This window comes from Sorex araneus, chromosome 8, assembly GCF_027595985.1.
Source record: "Sorex araneus isolate mSorAra2 chromosome 8, mSorAra2.pri, whole genome shotgun sequence".
NCBI lineage: Eukaryota > Metazoa > Chordata > Mammalia > Eulipotyphla > Soricidae > Sorex > Sorex araneus.
In genome coordinates this window covers 40093511-40114836 of record NC_073309.1, presented here as the reverse complement: position 1 = coordinate 40114836, position 21326 = coordinate 40093511, and the positions used below count along the sequence as shown (strand labels likewise).

Sequence of the window (21326 nt, the reverse complement as noted above, 5' to 3'; positions counted from 1 at the left end):
GAAGAAAATATAGACAGTGAACCTGTTCTCCAATTACAAAAACAAAGAGAAGGGAAAGTTAGGATTTTCATCTAGGTGAGATACTTAAGGTTAAGGATCCAAATGGACTAAGATTCTTGGGTAAATTCCACGTGTTTTCTTACAAGGATACAGAGAATAAAGTGCTCTGCAACACCATTTTTATATATGACACAGAACCCTGCAACCTGCAGCCCTAAAATGACCTTGCAATGCAGCAAACTTGTTTATATCCAGGCGTCCAACCTTGCCTGAAGAAACTGGGTTAGAAGATTGTTTTTTCTTTTTTCTTTTTCTTTTTTTTTCTTTTTTGATTTTTTTGGGTCACACCTGGTGATGCACAGGGGTTACTCCTGGCTTTGCATTCAGGAATTACTCCTGGCAGTGCTCAGGGGACCATATGGGATGCTGGGAATCAAACCCAGGTCGGCCGCGTGCAAGGCAAATGCCCTACCCGCTGTGCTATCACTCCAGCCCTAGAAGATTGTTTTCAATGTAATATCCTGGTTCTGCATGAACTGATCTGTTGAACCGCTGCAAACATAAACCTTCTGCCCTTTCCTAGGGTGAGGAGAGTCTCCTGTATCTCATGTCTTTCTGGGCCCTGGTAGAGTAAACTTTTATTTCATCATCCTTTGTCTTTGTGTTCCATTATCAACTTGTTCAGTCTCATACCCATTTTTTTAATCACATTAGAGAAATATGAAAAGAGAGAACAAGACAGAGACATAGGAGATTACGTGTTCAAGAGAGAATATGGGGGGCTGGAGTGATAGCACAGGGGGTAGGGCGCTTGCTTTGCCCATGGCCGACCCGGGTTCGATTCCAGCATCCCATATAGTCCCCTCAGCACCACCAAGGGGTAATTCCTGAGTGCAGAGCCAGGAGTAATCCCTGTGCATCGCCAGGTGTGACCCAAAAATCAAGAAAAAAAGAGAGAGAGAGAGAGAGAGAGAATATGGGCTTCTCCAGACTGGAGAGAGTTGAAAGAACATGTCATCAGGTTGAAATGCAAGGGGATCTCCAAAATATGCTCAACCAGAGTCTTAAGTCACATGTATATTGGCTGTTGATGTATTTCTGAATGGTACCACTTTATGATATGAATGCACTGCTTTATTTTCCTCTTGATGTAGAGTTAGATTCTATGTCCTTATGAATAAAGCCATGGCAACAGTGTGCGCACTGTGGGGTGCTGTCAGTCAACCACCAGGTGACCTGGGACTTGGCGCAGGTGTTCCATCTGGCACAGACCCTCTGCGATAGGGTCCTGCTCTGCCAGCTGCTCAACAACCTCCGGGCACACTCCATCAACCTCAAGGAGATCAATCTGAGACCACAGATGTCCCAGGTGCTGCCCAGAGATGCAGGCAGGAGCATGTTTGTCAGTGTGCAGATTGTTACAACATGCCAGTCAACCAAAAACTTATATTCGGTAGACTGGGAACACCTGTAAAGGCGATTAGAGGCCACCCCAAAAGCCTCCATCCCTCTCAGAGAGCCTGGCAAGCTACTGAAAGGATTGCCAGCATGGTAGAGCCTGGCAAGCTGCCTGTGGTATACTCGATATGCCAAAAACAGCAGCAATGACGGTCCTCATTCTCCTGACCCTGAAAGAGCCCCCAATACGCCATCAGGCTACACTAGCACGTGACAGTGACAAATGAGACGTTACTGGCTCCAGCTTGAGAAAATCGATAAACAACAGGATGACAGTGATACAGTGATTCAGTGATGTATTATTATTATTATTATTATTATTATTATTATTATTATTATTTTATTATTTGTTTTTTTGGTCACACCCAGTGATTCTCAGGGGTTACTCCTGACTCTGCACTCAGGAATTACTCCTGACAGTGCTTGAGGGACCATATAGGATACTGGGGATTGAACTCGGGTTTGTGGCTTGCAAGGAAATGCTCTACCTGCTGTACTATCTATCCTTATCACACATTTTATTTTTGTAAATTGTCCACAATAATGGGCTGGAGTGATAGCGCAGTGGGTAAGGCATTTGCCTTGCATGCGGCCGATCTGGGTTCGATTTCTCTGCCCCTCTCAGAGAGCCTGGCAAGCTACCAAGAGTATCTCACCCTCACGGCAGAGCCTGGCAAGCTACCCATGGCGTATTTGATATGCCAAAAACAGTAACAACAAGTCTCACGATGGCGACATTACTGGTGCCCACTCGGGCAAATCAATGAGCAATGGGATGACAGTGATAGTGACATCCCACAATAATTTATTACATTCAATGTTCCAACACCAATTCCACAACCATTACACCTTCCCACCACCGTTATTTCAAATTTTCCAACCACCACCCAAACCTACCCCCAAAGCGTGGCCTAAATAATTTATTTTGTATTGCTTGTTATGAATTATCCACTAAAAATTATTCCAAAAAGTATCCTTACAGGAAATTGTGTGAAGATTGTTATGTCCCACCCAAAACCATTAAACCCTTGTAGATTACTAACATGTTATTACAAGTTGAGCCTTGTGTGCTGTTGGAATATTTCCCCTTTTCCAGCTGCCTTCTGGAGTTTTGTCACAGAAACCTTTTGTCACAGAAACCTAGCTGATCTTTGACCCCCGCAGATCTAAGGTGCTAGCCAGGCTTGATTTGACATTGTAGATTCCAGGCTCTGGCCCGGCCTAGTCTTTGGGATGTAAATCCGAGTGCTTTCAGCCCAAAGAAGGCTTCGGTTTTGTTTTTGTATCTTCTTTCCGGGGGGCCTAGATTAAGGGCCTGCAGATACAAGAGAATTATGTTGCCTCAATGTTCTTCCGGTAAGATCTTTTGGTGCTTTTGGTGACGTCAATGTATTGCGCCCTTTGGAAGGGCCATGATTGATAAAAGGGGTTCGGAGAGAAGGTGAGGGGTCGGAAAGTGTATAGAGGGCGGAAAGTGTATAGAGGACGGAGAGTGTATAGAGGGAAGACTGGAATAAACTGCAAGTGAGACCAACCATCATGGCTCCGTTCCTTCCTTCGCCTGCCATATCATCGCCATCAACCTCCCCGGGGTGGGGGAAGTGGCCGGAGGCTACTGAACTCGGGTGGCGGGAGAGACGGCTGCTGCCTTAGGCCCTGTGCCTGGCTCGGTGCGGTGAGGCGTCCCTTCCCTCGCCCGCGCCTTTTCTTTTTATTTTTATACATGTGCTAATATACATATATACACATATATATCTCATATATATATCAACATTTGTTGCCATGCAATGTGGTGTGCTATTCCTGGTACATAAGTGACATAGAGTATGAGATGTAGAGCATTCGTGGCCACGTGATCCAGGAATTCTAAATTTTAAATAGGATGGTACAGCTGGAGTTAAAATTTTACTTGGTTGTGACTTTGGGGTCCAGAGGCATCTCTGCAGCTTGTGGCTCTCTTCCGAGATTTATTAGTGAGTCTCTGGATCATGGCCATTAATGAGCTTATATAGCACCAGAGACAGTTCATAGGTGTGACTGCCTGGCTCCCTGAAGAAGAGGGAGATGGGGGGAGGTCACCTATTCCTGACTCCATGAGAGCTTGGAGGTTTTGGTCACAAAACCTGCAAACAAACCTGAGTTTTTCAGCAGATTGACTTATGCATCTCATACCCATTCTATCAATCTTTAACTTTTCATTTTTCAAGGAACTAGGACCCCAAGTCAGCTGCTCTGAAAGGATGGGGCTGGCCTGTTGCTTTGCTTTGACACTGAGTTTCCCCCAGACGTCACCCTCCCCCCAAATCCTGGATGAATCTTTTCTTTCTAAGAGCCCCATGTTTCTCCTGGGATGTGGTCTCCTTTGCTCCAGCAAGAGAACCGGGTCAGGTCTGCCGACACTCTCTCATGAGATTGTTTCCAACTCATGCACTCTCAGCGGAAGTGTTGCCCCCTACAGGGTGAATGTCCCTTCTAGGGGAGAACAAAAATCTCTCTCTTACATGGTTTGTGGTCTCCTAAACACATGAACGGATACCTAATGTGTACATTGTGTGTTAAACAACAACAAAAAAAAGCAGAATAGAAACAGGAGGTGACTAGAAACAGAAGCTCATTGGGGGGATCAGCAGACATGAGAACTGGTGCTAAGGATGAGGAGTGTTGGGTACCCTCCGTGAGGCAGGTACCAATGTGCTGGTTCTTCTGCCACTAACAACAGTTCTACTGATCTCCATCTCGGGAGAGTTAACCTGGTTTAGACCTCTAGAAATTCTACCCTTGCCCCAGGACATTTGAGACGATTTGCTCTGCACGATGGTCACAGTACCTGACACCCCTTCCATTTCTCCTCCAGTTCTTCCCGTCACTGGATGGTCTCATAGAAGCATCCCCAGAGCACGCCCTACCTTCTCGGAGCAGCCCTCTCCTTGGCTTCTGAGCGATCCGGAAAACCAAACAACTGCCCAGCCTTCGCTTGTCCATGGAGGTTGGGGTGCTGGTGTAGTTGGGGGCAGCAGTCAGCTGTCTCTGATTCCTTGTCAATCCCTGGGACAGGAGGCAGATTCCTCTTCTTCACAGTCTTCTGTAGCATGTGGGGGGCTCATCTCTGCTCTGTCCCCAGGCTTGAGTCCTTTATACCAGTTCTGGAGTCTTAGAACTTTCTGGCACCTCTATTCCTGCTGAACCACAACCCCTGTATTGACCATATTAACAGCTTCCAAGCCTGAGTGCCTCGGGACGGACAGACGACATAAGGTGGCTTATACCTTCACCTCTGCACAGGTATGATGACTCTTTCCCAGTCCCCACCCACAGCTGGTCCTCACTGTCCCAGTTGCCCCGGGAACAACAGATGCCGAGATGTTAGAATTGGGATTTGGGAGACTCTTCACCAGCATGATGGACGGGGGAGAGCCATAGCTGCCTGCACGCAGCTGCCAGCATTTCTTGGGGTGTTTTGCTAGGACAAGACACTGACTCACTCTCACCCAGAGGTCAACCTGATGGAAAATTGACTCCATGGCTCGCTGTGGATTATTTTAGCTCTTAAGGGAGACATTTGTCTTGGTAATAAAGCAAAGTTGGCATTAGCGACTAATTTTCCTAATTTATTGTACCAGAGGACTTCCCTCAGGGATGCGGTGCACACATAATGGGGTTGCTTTGCATCTCCTTTCCTTCCTTATTGTGGCCCGCTGACAGTTGTCCTGCTCAGTATCTGGACTGTGATGGAGCCCGGTCCCTCTGGAGGACACACAGCACCCAGGACAAGGGAGACCCTGGAGTCCGTGAGCTCCAGCTAAGGCCGTGAGCACTAAGTAGCAAGAGGATACTCAGCCCCTCTCTCACGGAAACACAGGACCTGTCAGCGGCCCTCAGGAGGGCTAAGGGGACATCAGGTCAGGCCAAGTCCCTAAAGCGCTTTGCTGTTCCTTTTTCCTTTTCTTTTTCCTTCCTTTTTATTGTTTTGGGATCACACCAGTCGGTGCTCAGGGCTTACTCCTGGCTCTGTGCTCAGGGATCACTCCTGGTGGGGTGTGGAGGACCCTATGTGGTGCCAGGGACCAAACTCAGGTTGACTGTATGCCAGGCAGGAGCCCTCCCTGCTGTTACCTCTCCAGCCACTGCTGTTATCTTCATTCCCCCCCACCACCACCAGCTGCTCCCCTGGGACCCCAAATGCTGCAGGTCAGACCTTTCCCTAGGGCCAGCACCTTTCTCTCACCCCACATCGACTCTTACCCACAGGCACCAGAAAAGAAGCCACATGAGGAGACACCACCCCTCCTCTGCTTGCTGCCACATTTATTTTGGTGAATATTCTTCTCATTCCTCACAAATTCCAACAATCTGAATGTGTTGAACAGGGCAAACCCTGTGGGAAATCCCCCACAAGAACAGGTGCCCCCCTCACCTCGGACCAGAAGTCCTGTGGGACCTCCCACCCCCACCCCCTCCCCCCTGCCACTTCTCAACCTGCTTCACCAATATCTCCCAAGGGATGACGCCCACTGTTCCCTATCCCAAGTCACAGGCTACTCGCTTGCACCCAAGACACAGCTTTCAACTCCTCCTCAGCTTTCAAGGCCTCCTTGGCTGAGCAGATGCATGGCGGGCGGGTGGGCTTCCATTTCCCCGTGACAGCTCCCAGAGTGACCCATGATGTAGACAGAGGAGTTGGGGGATGACCCAGCATGTGTGAGATCAAGAGATCTCGCTGACCAACCTGTCTCTCACCGTCCGAGAACCGAAGAGGTCACTCTAAGTTCCAGTCTTGTCTGAGCAAGGACCAGCCTAAGGTGCCAGCCCCCTACCCCGAAGCCTCCTAAAGACGGTTGTTCTCTAGGTATAAACGTTGTGGATGACACCCTCTCCTGCCATCACATCCCTCAGTTTTCCACAGTCCCCCTGCCTCCCAAGTCTGCAGGCCCCGGCCAGTCTCCTCAGCATCCCATGGACCTCAGCTTGGAACTGAGAGGAAGAGAAGTAGTAGACGAGAGGGTCGATGCAGGAGTTCAGGGTGCTGAGCAGCAGCACGTAACTTCTCCACGCCGGGCTTCGACCCTGGATATAGCCCACGACGTGGGACACATTGTAGGGTCCAAAGAAGATGAGAAAGTTGAGCAGCGTGGCCACCACCAGCCCCGCCACCCTCCTCCTCCGGCGACGGCTGCATCCCTTACTGAGCAAATATATCAGGTGACTGTAGCAGTAAATCGTAATGAGCAGAGGCACCCCAAAGAGAACCACCACCATCTCCAACCGGACAGGTAGGAGGATGGCCAGCTGTTCCTCCTGGAATTCCAGATAACAGGTGTAGTTGCTTCCTTGGGTAGGGGAGGAATGCCCGGAGAATTCCACAATATAGACCACACTGCAGTTAGTCCCTGACAGCAGCCAGCAGGCCCCGCCGACCAGCAACGCCTGTCTTAGCCTGGGCCGGCTCTGGTACCATACCGGGTAGGCCACGCTCAGGAAGCGCTCGACGCTCACAGCCGCCAGGGAGAGGGAGGTGACATAGATGGTGGTGAAGAAGAGGAATCTCGAGAAGGGGCAGAGGAAGAAGGGCAGAGGCCAGAGCATGTCACTGGCCGCCTCCACCATGCGGAAGGGCAGGAAGAGAAGCAGGATGAGGTCCGAGATGGTCAGGTTGAGCAGGAGCACGTCCACGGCCACTGCGCGGCTCCGCAGCTTGCCCACGAAGATCACCAGGGCCAGCAGGTTCAGGGGGAGCCCCACGAGGAAGGCAAAGAGGTACACGGAGAAGTGGAGCCAGGGGTTGCCATGAAAGAATGGGTCTGTGCTTGCGTTCATGCTGATGGTCACTGGCAAGAGAGAGAAAGAAAAAGAGAGATAGAAGGGGACATCATCAGTCCCCTCCCCTTACTGCCTGTGTTCCCCGATGCTCTGCCCTTTGTGCCATGTGGCTGGCGTCCTGCCCCTTCTCCCCATAAAGCAAGCAGCACCCAAGTATCCTCCACACCAGCCCTAAGGCTCTGTGCTCACCTGCTGTGCCGAGTCCTGAAGTGTCCAGCCCTGAGCACCGTGAGGGAACCCCCAGCGCAAGTGTGGTCAGCTCATTATGTCTGAACTGCACTGATAAAGACATCACATGACACTGCCAAGATGTCTGGAACTCTGCCCAGAGCTCAGCCTCTATGCATAATGAGGAGCAAATTCAACTACTGTGTGTCTGGCTTCTCTGGCAGGCTCTGACGGAGGTTATTCCAGGCCTGAGCAGACATTCAATTCGCTGCTTTGACCTCCACTTGAATGCTTGATCTTGCAAAAGATCTCTAAGTCCCTTTGCTTGGATCTGAGACGTTGGGGGGGGGGGGGCTGGGGCTGCCCCAAGGCCCAGGGTGTGGTGCCTCTCAGTTATTTTCTCACTTTGGGGCAAACTTCATGTATCTCTGCATTCTCCTCCAGAGAGCAAGGGGGATCACGGCGACTGGCTCATGGGACGGTAGTGTATAGAAAACATCAGTGCACTTCTGAGACATTTTTTTTCTTTTTGGGTCACACCTGGTGATGCTCAGGGGTTACTCCTGGCTTTAAGCTCAGGAATTACCCCTGACGGTGCTCAGGGGACCATATGGGATGCTGGGAATCAAACCCGGATCGGCATTGTGCAAGGCAAACACCCTACCCACTGTGCTATCACTCCAGCCCCGACATTTTTTTAATATAAAATTTATGGAGCAGGGAGGTACCATTTCCTACAATTGCAATAGCTTTAATAAAAATAATCACTTAATAACAAGAGTTGACAAAGAAATGAAGAAACAGCAACCCTCAACCCCTGCTCCTTGGAGTATGAAATAGTTGTAACCTCTTTAGAAAGCATTTTTGCAGCTTCTAAGGAGATGTCATCATAAAGTTACCAGACTATCTAATTCCAGGGGCAAGAGAGATAGTACACGGAAGGAAGGAAGGAAGGAAGGAAGGAAGGAAGGAAGGAAGGAAGGAAGGAAGGAAGGAAGGAAGGAAGGAAGGAAGGAAGGAAGGAAGGAAGGAAGGAACGGTAGGCAAGAGGGAGGGAGGGAAAGAGGGAGGGAAAGGGAGATGGAGAGAGGGAGGAAGGGAGGGAGAGAGGGAGGGAGGGAGGGAGGGAAAGAGGGATGGAGAGAGGGAGGAAGGGAGGGGAAGGGAAGGGAAAGAGGGAGGGGAGGGTGAGGGAGGGAGAGAGGGAGGGAGGAAGGAAGGAAGGAAGGAAGGAAGGAAGGAAGGAAGGAAGGAAGGAAGGAAGGAAGGAAGGAAGGAAGGAAGGAAGGAAGGAAGGAAGGAAGGAAGGGAGGGAGGGAGGGAGGGAGGAAGGGAGAGAGAGAGAGAATGGCAACCCAAGAGCAGAAGGAAGCTGAACATAAAAACAGCCAAACATCAGAGTTTTTTTAGAAAATTTTTTTTTTAAGAATTTTATTTTATTGGGGCTGGAGTGATAGCACAGCGGGTAGGGTGTTTGCCTTGCATGCGGCCAACCCGGGTTCAATTCCCGGCATCCCATAAGGTCCCCTGAGCACGGCCAGGGGTAATTCCTGAGTGCAGAGCCAGGAGTGACCCCTGAGCATCGCTGGATGTGACCCAAAAAGAAAAAAAAAAGAATTTTATTTTATTGAACCACCATGTGGAAAATTACAATGCTTTCATGCTTAAGTCTCAGTTATACAAAGCTGAAACAACCATCCCTTCACCAATGCCCATATCCCACCACAAAAAAAAAAACAACACAGTAGGCCTCCCATCCCGCCCCTCTGCGCCCCCCACCCCGCCTTGTAACTGATAAATTTCACTTTACTTTCTATTTACTTTGGTTACATTCAATATCTCAACACAAACCTCACTATTATTATTAGGAGTGCCCCACTAGAGTCAGACCTGTTGTGAAGAGATCTGAGGTCTTGGATTTCTGTACTTTAACAACTAAGTCCAGGGAGATTTCTTCCAGATATTGGATCACTGCAAGCTTGTAAACTCCATCTGTGGTCCTCATAATATGGCAGTCACCACGCCCTTCACCCCTGGCGAGAGAGAGAAATACCTTTCCCCTCCTGGGCGGGCATGGGGCCGAGGCTTAGTTCTCAGTCTGGAGACATTCTGCGAGGAGCTGCCCATGCCGAAAAATTAAGCTGGCGTCTGGAGTCACGCTCGTGCAGCTGCGAAGAGGACGCACACACGTGCAGCCCCAGGATCACATCTTGGCGGCAGCTAGAAAAGTTTTTTTTTTTTATTTAAATTTTATTGAATCACCATGTGGAGGGTTACATAGTTCTCAGGATTATGTCAATTATACAATACTCAAACACCCTTCCCTTCACCCGTGCCCATATTCCATCACCAACCACCCCATTATACCTCCCACCCCCTCCCGCCCCCCCAGTCCCCACCCTTGTAAGTGATAAGTTTCACTTCCTTTACGCTTTATCTTGGTTACAGTCCATGTTTCAACACATAACTCACTATTGTTGCTAGGGTTTCCCCCCAAAAAAGAAAAGACAGTCCCACTGTCAAGGAAGCATTTGATGGCTCTCCATTGCTGAGAATGTAGAGATGTTAAGTCCCGCTGTTTGTTACATAACTTTTCTATATTTTCCCCCCTCGTCCCTCGCCACCGAGTTCACGCCTGTTTAGTAATCACCACGCTGCTTGACAAAGGGAAAACAAACCAAAAAAGATGGTCATTTCCCGTCATCAGCCGGCGTGGGGCTCTGGCTTAGTTGATAGTCTGGTAGAATGTCTGCAAGCAGTTAGAAAAGTATTTTTTTAAGTGAATCACCATGAGATACAGTTACAGACTTAACAAACTTTCATGATTACGTTCCAGTCATACAATGATCGAGTGTCCATCCATCCACCAGTGCCCACTCTCCACCAACACAATATTCCCAATATCCTGCCCACCCCCACCCCTTCCCACCCCCTACCTCTGTGGCAGGCACATCCCCTCTTACTCTCTCTCTCTCTCTCTCTCTCTCTCTCTCTCTCTCTCTCTCTCTCATCTCTTCCATGGTGTCAATTTTGTTTTTATAAGATTCCTTTCCTTTTCATCTTTCTTGAAAATTCAGGTTGTATGTGATGACTTCTCTGAAGGATCTTTATCCCCCTTCAGTTTTGAATATTAATTTTTCTGGGCTGAAATATATTTTTAACACTTTGAATATAGAGAGGCTTTCTTTTCCTGTTCTAAGAGGTCTCCATTGAAAAGTCCATGGATGAGCATATATGAGTTCACTCCTATGTGATTTGCTTTTCTCTAGGTGCTTGTAGTATTCTGCCCTGGATTATCTTCAGTTTTTACCAATTTTGTGAATATAGTTTGGAAGGGGTCTGTGTGAAGTTTCTGTTGGCATTGAGGTCCAATTCCTTCCCCAGGTCTCATTCCTAGGATATCTAGTTCCTTCCCCAAGTTAAGAAATGTCTCAGTAGTTATTTCTTCAAATGGGGTATCTATCTCTTCTTGGTCCCCCACTTCCTCCCTCCCTCCCTTCATTTCTCCTTCCTTCTCCCCTCTCCCTCTCTATTTCACACTCTCCTCATCCTCCTGGGAGCCCTATGATGTGGATTTTGTTGTTGCTGTTTTTAATATTTTTTTATTTGGGGTTTGGGGCCATACCTGGATGTGCTCAAGGTGTACTCCTGGCTCTGCACTCAGGGATCACTCCTGGCAAGCGTGGGGGAAGACCATATGAGATACAGGGATTAAACCCAGGTCAGCCACATGCAAGGCAAGGTCCCTACCCAACTGTGCTGTCTCTCCAGCCCAGTGAAGTGAGCTTAGTGCTTTTGGTGTTTTCCCATTGGACTCTCAGGCTGTTAACATGCTTTCCAACTCCCTTTCTCTTTTTCCTGATTTGTTGAGTGCTTTTCATTTCGATGTGTTTCAACTTATCATTCTATCATGATGCTAGTTCTTTTGTACAATTCAGTCACTCTATAGTATTTTATCATCATTTTAAAACTATTATTTCTATTAGACATTTTGTCAATGTTTGGAATCAACCACAAGCGTGTGGGGGGCAGAGGGTAGGTAAGATAGAGAAGGGACAAGAATGATAATAATAACTGGAAATGATCGCACTGGACAATAATTGAGTGTTGAAAGTAGATAAAGGGATATACTGGATAACTTTTCAGTATTTGCATTGAAAACTACAGTGCCCAAAAGTAAAGAGAGAAAGAGAGAGAGAAGAAAAGTGCCTGCCATTGAGGAAGCCTAGGGGTGGGCAGGGGTGGGCAGGGGTGAGGGGTGATGGGAGGGAACTTGAGGACACTGGTGCTGGGAAATGTACACTGGTGGAGGGATGAGTGTTGGAACACTGACTATACGGCTGAAACCTAGTCAGGAACAGCTTTGTAAGGGTTTATGCCACAGTGACTAAAAAAAAAAAAAAATCTATGTTTTCCTCCTGATACCTTCACTACAGGAAAAGAATTAAAAATAAATTTAAAAAATCTAATATCCATTCATGAAAAAAATCCTTAATAAATGAGAAAAAAAATTTTTTTGGCTTTTTGGGTCACACCTGGCAATGCTTCGGGCTGACTCCTGGCTCTGCACTCAGGAATCACTCCTGGTGGTGCTCGGGGGACCATATGGGATGCTGGGAACCGACCCGGGTGGACTGCGTGCAAGGCAAACGCCCTACCCGCTGTACTATCGCTCCAGCCCCTAGAAAAAAAATTTAAATAAGTAAAAATTAAACTGAAAAAGCATTTTGTCAACTTTCTCCTTGTGGTAATACATCATTAATTAATTTTTCTTATTTTCATAATTGTTGGCAACTTGTTGCTTTTGACATGTGGGCCTTAAATGTACAAGATCATAGGCTGCAATGTATAATCCTAAATTACTTACCAGATGCCTGATTTCTGTTGCATCTCTAGGTGTTTAAATGACTAGCATTCTATTGACACTGTGGAAAAAAATGACCAAGGCAGCAGAGAGGTGGCTGCTAGAGATGTACCCCAATTTGAGCGTTCCTAGAACTTCTGGTGTTCAAGGTGAGGAGAAGAGATGCAACTATAGCTGCACCAGACCAGTACTATAATCAGGATGTTCCGTCTTCTCTCTCCACCTACAAGACACCATGCCCCAGGAGAAATGTTCGTACAGTTTCCACCATCTCTTTTGTTGCCTTTATTATGTTGCTAGCCCCAGCCCGGACCTTAACTCTTTTATGAAGACACTGCCCCATGACCACCTAATCCTTTACTCTTTGAAAGAGTAAAACCAAAAATCTATCATTTTGATGAAAACAGAAAGAGGAAGTGATCAGTGTCCTCATTCTCCTGCATCCGTGGGAAATGTCCCTACAAATTAGCTCCCAAACATACATTTGTTCTTCATAGACATAATGTCGGTGCAGTCCTTCAATTATTTATTCGAAGTGGGGAGGAGAGAGGCTGAGCCTCAAGAAGGGAATCTACCATTTTCTCTTCACCCACCTCTGTTCTCCCCGGCCACATCCACCCCCTCCAAAGGAACCAGCTGGGGAAATCTAGGACTGATCAGAGTCTGCTGGAAGCCTCAGTCTTTGCAGGACAGGAAAGTTAGTCCTAGACCTTCCCCAGGCCTTTCAGGTCTGTTGTCTTTCCCTTACAGAGAAAGAATTTTCACTGGGAGACCAGCAGTGAAGTAAAAACAAGCTTTTATTTAGAAATGTGAGGAAGGGGAGGGAGAGAGAGAGAACAAACGCTCAAGAGAGAGCCTGACCTTCTCCAGGGAGGAGGGTGAGCCCCAGCACACGTCCCAGCATTGAGGTACAGAGCTCCAGAGGGGAGACAGAGGGGGCACAGGCGTGCGGGCACCATGTGCATGGGCCAGCAACCAACAGGTACACGCTTCCTTATTTCCAAGTTGGCTTTTATAGAGGTTTTGCCTAGCTGCCCCATGTGGGGCTTTCTATCTAAATAAGAGTCCGTTGCTAGGGTGGTTGCCAGGGGAAGAGTTGGGAGCACCTGATGGTCTCCTTTGCCGTTCCTTTCCTGGCCTTTGTTCTTGCTGGAGCTGCTCTCAGAGGTCTGGCCTCCTTCATGCCTACCGGGGTATCTATTAAAGATCTTATCAGGTTCCTGTGTTCACATGTGGGTCCTGGCAGCCTCAGAGAGAGTTTTTTTTAAATGGAGAAGGGAACACCAAGTAAAATGTGATGGGAGATCCTGCGTGGTAAGGCAAATGCGTGCTGAAAGTGGACTAGTGTCCGAACATGATGGCCACTCAATACCCCTATTGCAGACCACAACACCCAAAAGGAGAGAGAGAGAGAACAAATTGGAATGCCCTGCCACAGAGGCGGGGTGGGGTGGGGGGATGGGATTTTGGGGGGTGGGAGTGGTGGAGAATGGACACTGGTGGAGGGATGGGCTCCCAAACACTGCATGAGGGAAAAACAAGCACGAAATGTTTGAATCTGTAACTGTACCCTCACTGTGACTCACTAATAAAATAAAATTTTAAAAAGAGATAGTTTGTTTTATTTTTTTCCCAAGACCTCACTGCCATGGGAAGGGAGCGTGGGCAGAGGGCAGGGGTGGGGGGAATGGTCTTTCCCCTTTCCCTATCTGCCTGCTGGCTTCAGTAATACAAAGTCAGCTGTGGGAGCTAATTTCCCTAGTTTACTGTCCCAGAGGGCTTCTCTTGGAAAAAGGAGGCGTGAGCACAGATAACAGAGCTCCTTTGCATCCCCGTCTCTTCCTTATTGTGGCCTGTTGACAGATGTCTTGGTCAGACAGCCTGGGTGAAGTTTGGAAGGTGAATGAGCCTGGTTGGTGCGGAGGAAACACACATACAAGAGCACAAAAAGGGTGTTGTGGGACACAATAGCAAGGGTAGGGAACCAACCCAAGTGTCCAATGACTGGTGAGCGGGTTATGAAGTTGGAACTCTTGTGCAGCTGGAAGGAAGGATGGAGTCGTGCAATGTGTTACAACTTGGATGGAACTGGAGGATCCCATGTGAGGTGAATCAGAAGGTTAAACACCAGACGAACTTGCTTATCTGTGGTGTGTCGGATAAGTGTGGGAATATCTGACACTTTGCCATAATAAAGCCCATTGGATTGGCTCCTTTGGCCTTCGTTCAGCCGTGGTCAGTCACCGGAAGTGAGACAGACAATCACAGAAGGGCTGCCCCTGCTTTAGGGTCACCCGCACAGCATCAGTGAGCTCCTGGGCTGCCCATTTATCCAATGCAAACTCACTCCCCCACCCGGCTCCCAAAACCCTGAGCCACTGTTTAAGTTGAGAGAGACATTAAAGACAGTCAAACACATCAAAATTCATCTGTGTATCTCACAGTGGTGATTCAGTGAAAAAATTAAAAAATAAGTATTAAAAAATTTGAAGTTTTGCAAGCTACAAAAATAAAGTTCAATAGATCTGTGAAGAGCAGTGGCCATGGTATTTCACATAGCCAGTCAGCAAGCACCATTGACATAGAAATTTGAGACAATTTCCTATTCTATTTTTGCCTACATTGCTCTCTACATCTCATCACCCTAAACCATTTATTTCTATTTTTCCTGGGTGCAGAGAACACTGTTGCTGCCCCTCATCTATTCTATTCTTTCTTGGACACACATTTGCTGCCCAGTGAGATTCTAAAAGACCTAAACTGGGGGCTGGAGCACTAGGACAGTAGGGAAGATGCCCACCTTGCAGAAGAGGCTGACCCAGGTTCGAAAGCCAGCATTTCATATGGCCTCCCAAGCACCATCAGGAGTGATTCCTGAGTGCAGAGCCAGGAGTCATTCCTGAGCATCAACAGCTGTGGCCAAAAGCTAAAATAATAATAATAATAATAATAATAATAATAATAATAATAATAATAATAATAACTTTTTAAAGACCTGAACTGTTTTGCTTCAGGGATATCCTGGTCTTGGAGTTTTTGTTAAGGGGACATTTTTTCCCCACAGGAATGCAAGCTATCAGAGGGGGAGTACCTAGACTACCATTGATCTTAGATTCTAGAAATGAGAAGGGCAGGAAAGGAAAGACATTGAGAGGGAAGTAAGAAGAAGTGAAAGTGAGATAACAGGATAGGAGTCAGAGGCCTCAGGTGCATTGGTGGTGTAGAGGTGTGGTTTATGTCCGCCCCTTAACCACAGAAGCAATAACACTGTAAGAATGAGACCCAAAAATGGTTGGAAGCTTACCACAACTTGGCGGGGGGCAAAAATTGGGGGAGACAAAGGGCAGTTAGGACAGAGAAGGGACCATTATGACAATCATAGTTAGAAATGATCACTCTGGACAAGAACTGAGTGTTCAAAGCAGGGAAAGGGATATACATGATAACCTTTCAGTATCTATATTGCAAACAGATAATGCCTAAAAGGAGAGACAGGGAGAGAGAGAGAGAGGGAGAGAGAGAGAAAGAGAGAGATGGAGAGGGAGAGAGAAAGAGAGAAAGAGAGAGGGGGGAAGGAGAGAAGAAAAGGCCGCCATAGGCAGGAGGGAAACTGGGGAAACTGGTGGTGGGAAATGTACACTGGGGAAGGGATAGCTGTTAGAACGTTATATAACTGAAACCCAATCACGCACAACCTTGTCACTGTGATTCAATTAAAAAATGTTTTTAAGTATTAAAAAAGGAGACCCAAACTACAACCTAACTTTAAAGTATGGGTGACTAGAGCTATGGTAAAATGGGTAGGGTGTTTGCCTGGTATGCGGCTGGCCCGGGGTTCAATCCCTGGCATCCCACATGGAGGCCCAACCCCATACTCCTGAGTGCAGAACGAGGAGTGAGCCCTGAGCACCAGTGGGTGTGGCCAAAACCCAAAAACTAAAACCAAAGAATACAAACAAAATTAACGTGCTTGCTAAGGACATAGGCTGAGGAGTGGAAGAGAACCTGGGGACCTTGGTGGAGGGAAGTTGACAGGGGAGATGGCAGAGATGGGATTGGTGTTGGAACACTGTATGCTTGAAAATCAACTGTAAGTAGCTTTGCACATGGCATCTCAATTAAAAAAAAATCTAAAGGCGATGTGGAGTCCGTGAAGTCCAACTCCACCAAGGGTACAGATGGCTCGGTAGGGAGAGGAGATTAAACCCCGTCTCTCTCAGGAAAACGCAGGAACTGCCATAGAGACCCTCGAGAGGGATGAGGGGACAATGGGTCAGACCATGACCCCAAAGTGCCTGGCTGTTATTTTCATTCCTCCAGGCACCAGGTTCCCTTCTCATCCCCCATCTTCTTAGACTCACGGGCACCACAAGAAGAAGCAGAATGAGGAGACACTACCTTCCTTTGCTTGCTACCAAATTTATTTTGGTGACCTTTATTCTATGATCCCTTACAAACGTCCCTGACCATCTGAATTTGTTGAACAAGCAACTGCTTTGGAAAAGTTCCCCCCACCCCACCCCGGAGGACAGATTGTCCCTATGGGCCTGAAGTCCTGTGCCCTACCTCCCTACTCCTTTCCTAAAGGTCAAAGCCTCCCAAGGGAAGACTCTCCCTGTCCCCTGCCCCAAGCCACAGGGAACCCAGGACATGGCTCTCTACTTGTCAGTGACCCTAGAATGTTCTAGAACTAGTTGACCAGCTGTTGTGGAGATTCCCTTTTCTTCAGAATCTCTCGCTTTGACTGCTTCTTAGGGCAGGCCCCTGCTGTGAATGAGGTGAGGAAGGCTCCTCACATGTGAGATCAGTCTGACCCTCACCACACGCGCCCCCAGCTTCTCACTTAAGAGAAAGAGTTTCTCTTGTTCTTGCCTTGAGCAGGCAACTGCCCAGGTCTCCTGGCCACCAGCCCACGGCAGTCCCTAGAGTCTAGAACTCTCCGTACTGGACACTTCCTGCTGCTGTCCCTCTGACTTTGTCTTCTTGCTCAGCTTGACATGGTTTTTCTGTCTCCCGGGATGGTAGGTCAACCTCCTCAGCAGCCCGTGGACTTGCGCCTGGAACTGAGAGGATGAGAAGTAGCAGACAAGAGGGTCGACGCAGGCGTTCAGGGTGCTGAGCAGCAGCACGTAACTTCTCCACGGTGGGTTGTGACCCTGGATATAGCCCACGACGTGGGACATGGCAAAAGGTCCGCAGAAGACGAGAAAGTTGAGCAGCGTGGCCGCCACCAGCCCCGCCACCCTCCGTCGCAGGTGCCGTCTAGATCCCTTACTGAGCAGCCAGAGTAAGTGGCTGTAGCAATAGGCGGTGATGAGCAAGGGTATGAAACACAGAACCACGGCAATCTCTAACCGGACCGGCAGGAGAATTGACAGCTGGTAGTTCTCGAATTCCAGATAGCAGGTCGTATTTCTATTGACGGAGGAGTTTCCTGAGTATTCCACGATGTAGACCACGCTGCAGTGAGAACAGGACAGCAGCCAGCAGGCCCCGCTGACCAGCACCGCCTGTCTCAGCCTGGGCCGGCTCTGGTACCACACCGGGTAGGCCACGCTCAGGAAGCGCTCGACGCTCACAGTCGCCAGGGAGAGGGAGGTGACGTAGATGGTGGTGAAGAAGAGGAATCTCGAGAAGGGGCAGAGGAAGACGGGCAGAGGCCAGAGCATGTCATTGGCCGCCTCCGCCATGCGGATGGGCAGGAAGAGAAGCAGGATGAGGTCCGAGATGGTCAGGTTGAGCAGGAGCACGTCCACGGCCACCGCGCGGCTCCGCAGCTTGCCCACGAAGATCACCAGGGCCAGCATGTTCAGGGGGAGCCCCACGAGGAAGGCAAAGAGGTACACGGAGAAGTGGAGCCAGGGGCTGCCATGAAATAACTGGTCCGTGTTTTTGCTCATGCTGATGGCCACTGATGAGAGAGAGAGAGAGAGAGAGAGAGAGAGAGAGAGAGAGAGAGAGTCACCACTCCAGGGCAGATGCTGTCACCAGTCACATAGCAGCTCCCACGAACTCCCTGTGTCCCCTGATGCTTCTGAGCAGTGTCAGATGGCCTGGCCTGGCCCTTCTCCCAATAAAGCAAGCACCACGTGTCCCCTGTGCCATCCCTCAGGCTCGTGCTTACCTGCTTCGTCCCTAAGTGCCCTGCCACTCAGCATCACGCAGGCTCCTCCAGAACAAATGTGGTCGGCTAGTTACTCATCAGCAGACCCGATAACCATCTGCTGGGTCACATGACATCACTCACCTTCATGTCTCTCTTCTCTTTCCGGAGCTGCACCTATATGCAAAATGAGGAGCAAATTCCATGGCTGGGCTCTTCCGACATCCCCGATGGTGGCTCGACCAGGGCCAAGCAGACACTGCTTTTATGCCCTGACCTCCATCTGAAATCATTATTATTATTATCATTATGATGATGATGATGATGATGATGGGGCTGGAGCGATAGCGCAGCGGGTAGGGCATTCGCCTTGCACGCAGCTGACCTGGGTTCGATTCCTCTGCCCCTCTCAGAGAGCCCGGCAAGCTACCAAGAGTATCTTGCCCGCATGGCAGAGCCTGGCAAGCTACCCGTGGCGTATTTGATATGCCAAAAACAGTAACAATGAGTCTCACAATGGAGTCGTTACTGATGCCCGCTTGAGCAACTCGATGAGCAACGGGATGACAGTGACAGTGATTATTATTATTGTTTGGGGCCACATTCTAGGCTTACTTCTGGCTCCATGCTTGGGGATCACTTCTGGTGGGCTTGGGGACCTTATGGGGTTCTAGCAATCAAACCCAGGTGGGCTGCATATAAAGCAAGTGTCCTACTCAGTGAACTATTGCTCTGGCTCTGGGTTTGTCATCTTTTGATACTTGTAATTCCATTGCCTTGGTTTTCTATAGATCACAGATTAGTGAGATCATTCAGTATTTATCCTTTCCCCCTAACTTAATTTATTGGACATGATATCCTTCAGTTCCAGCTAATTTGCAGCGAATTGCATAATTTATTTTTTTCCTTATGACTGCATAGTATTATACCATGTACATATGCCACAATTTTTTAATCTATTTATATATTATTGAACATTTGAGTTGTCTATCATACTAAGATCTGCAGTGAGCATAGATGTGCACAGATCTTTTAAAATTAATGTTCTTATTTTTGGGGAGTAAATACCAAGAAATGGAATTGCTGGATTATGTGGGAGTCCTATTCTCACTTTTTCTTTAAGAAATACGCACTGTTTTCCAAGGGTCTGAACCAGGTAACATTGCCAGCAACAATGAATGAGGAATCTCTTTCACCACATCCCCACGAACACAGATTATTTCCAGTCCTTTTGGTATGCATATACCATTCTCACTGACATGAGAGATAGTGTCTCATTGTTGTTTTGATTGACAATACCTCATTAACAAAAGGCCACCAATTTTTGTCTGATACACCTCTTGACTATCCATATGTCCTCTTTTAGGAAGTGTCTGTTCATCTCAATCCCAATAGGTATATTGAGAATTTTCCTGAGTCCAGTTTGTGAACTAGCCTTGCAAATGTTTTGTGTGCACTTGAGGAAAATGTCAATTGTTGCCGGCATCCCGGCATCTGGGATACACCCAGTTTCCACTGTGCTGGATTTCACCTGGCGAGCCATATACACTGCACTTGCCAAAACAATCACAAAGTCCCAAACCCCAATACGGGCTTGAGTCCCTTGTTGACAGAGGAGGTACTCCTAACTCAGCCTCTCCTCCTTCACAGGTCACTGTGAAAAACTTTCATCCTCTTGTTTGTCACCAATCACCTCTCTGTGAAGACACTGCTAATCCTTTATCAGCAAGTATAAACTCCAAAAATATTTTTACTATAGTGTAAGACAAAATGATTTTAGTAATATTCATGGGGGGGTTGGGGGTCTGATGTACAGCTATTATATAACTACCAAAGTTCCCACATCCTCCACTGTTGCCTTTTTAAAAATATTTTTAAATAAATAAATAAAATGATTTATGGGACCAGGGCAATAGTACAGCAGATGGGGCATTTGCCTTGCATGCGGCTAACCCGTATTGTATCTACAGCACCCACATGGTCCCCTGAACTCACAGAAGTGATGCCTGAGTGTAAAGTGAGGAGTAAATTTTTAAAACTTTTTATTATTGATCCAAAGGTCAGTAGAATGGCGGAGGGGCTTGCTGTGGACTAGGCTAGCCCTAGTTCAATTCTTGACACCCCTTGAGATCCCTCAAACCCCCACCAGGAGTGATCCCTGAGTGCAGAAGCCCTTAGCATGGCTGAGTGTGACACAAAATGAATGACTATACTTGAGGTATGTGTTCACGATAGTGTTGCTGTGTACTGCATTGATGTCACAGTTACTGACCATCCCTGGCACCAAAAATGTGCCCATGGTCTCCCACCACTGCCCTGTGTTGATTATTCTGATGAAAGTGAATGTGGTTCCTGTCTCCCTCCCCTCCCCTATGCAATACCCTCATTTAGCTTATTTAATCTCTCAAATGCCAGTTATCTTAAGGTAATACAAAGTCAGCCATGGGACTAATTTTCCTAATTTGTTGTACCGGAGGGTTTCTCTGGGGGGCAGGGGGCGTGCACACAGATAACGAGGCTGCTTTGCATCTCCTTCCCTTCCTCATCGTGGCACATTGATTGTGGTCCTGCTCAGATATCTAGACTGTGGTGGAGCCCGGTCCCTCTGGAGGACACACAGCACCCAGGGCGAGGGGGACCCTGGAGTCCGTGGGCTCCAGCTAAGGCCATGAGCACTAAGGAGCAAGAGGAGACTCAGCCCCTCTTTCACGGAAACACAGGACCTGTCAGTGGCCCTCAGGAGGGCTGAGGGGACAGTGGGTCAGGCCAAGTCCCTAAAGACTTTGCATTCATTTTTCTTCCTCTACGTACCCAGGTACTGGGCCCTTTCCCCTGGGACCAGCACCTTTCCCTTCCCACTCCCCATACCCCCCTACACACACACACACACACACACACACACACAACACACACACA

At 48.2% G+C, this 21326-nt stretch overlaps 2 protein-coding genes across 2 annotated transcripts; both read right to left on the bottom strand.

Moving 5' to 3' along the window:
• Positions 1 to 6300: 6300 nt before the first annotated feature.
• Positions 6301 to 7272, bottom strand: LOC101558467 (free fatty acid receptor 3-like). Its single transcript, XM_004601005.2, has one exon. It carries the CDS (start codon positions 7270 to 7272, stop codon positions 6301 to 6303), a length of 972 nt encoding a protein of 323 aa, XP_004601062.2.
• A 9957-nt stretch (positions 7273 to 17229) lies between these two features.
• On the bottom strand, positions 17230 to 18207 carry LOC101558200 (G-protein coupled receptor 42-like). Its single transcript, XM_004601004.2, has one exon. The coding sequence runs from the start codon at positions 18205 to 18207 to the stop codon at positions 17230 to 17232; it is 978 nt and encodes a 325-aa protein (XP_004601061.2).
• Between the last annotated feature and the right edge of the window lie 3119 nt (positions 18208 to 21326).

Coding starts and splice junctions, on each gene's coding strand:
- LOC101558467 (XM_004601005.2), bottom strand. CDS start 7,272: ATGAACGCAAGCACAGACCCATTCTTTCATGGCAACCCCTGGCTCCAC.
- LOC101558200 (XM_004601004.2), bottom strand. CDS start 18,207: ATGAGCAAAAACACGGACCAGTTATTTCATGGCAGCCCCTGGCTCCAC.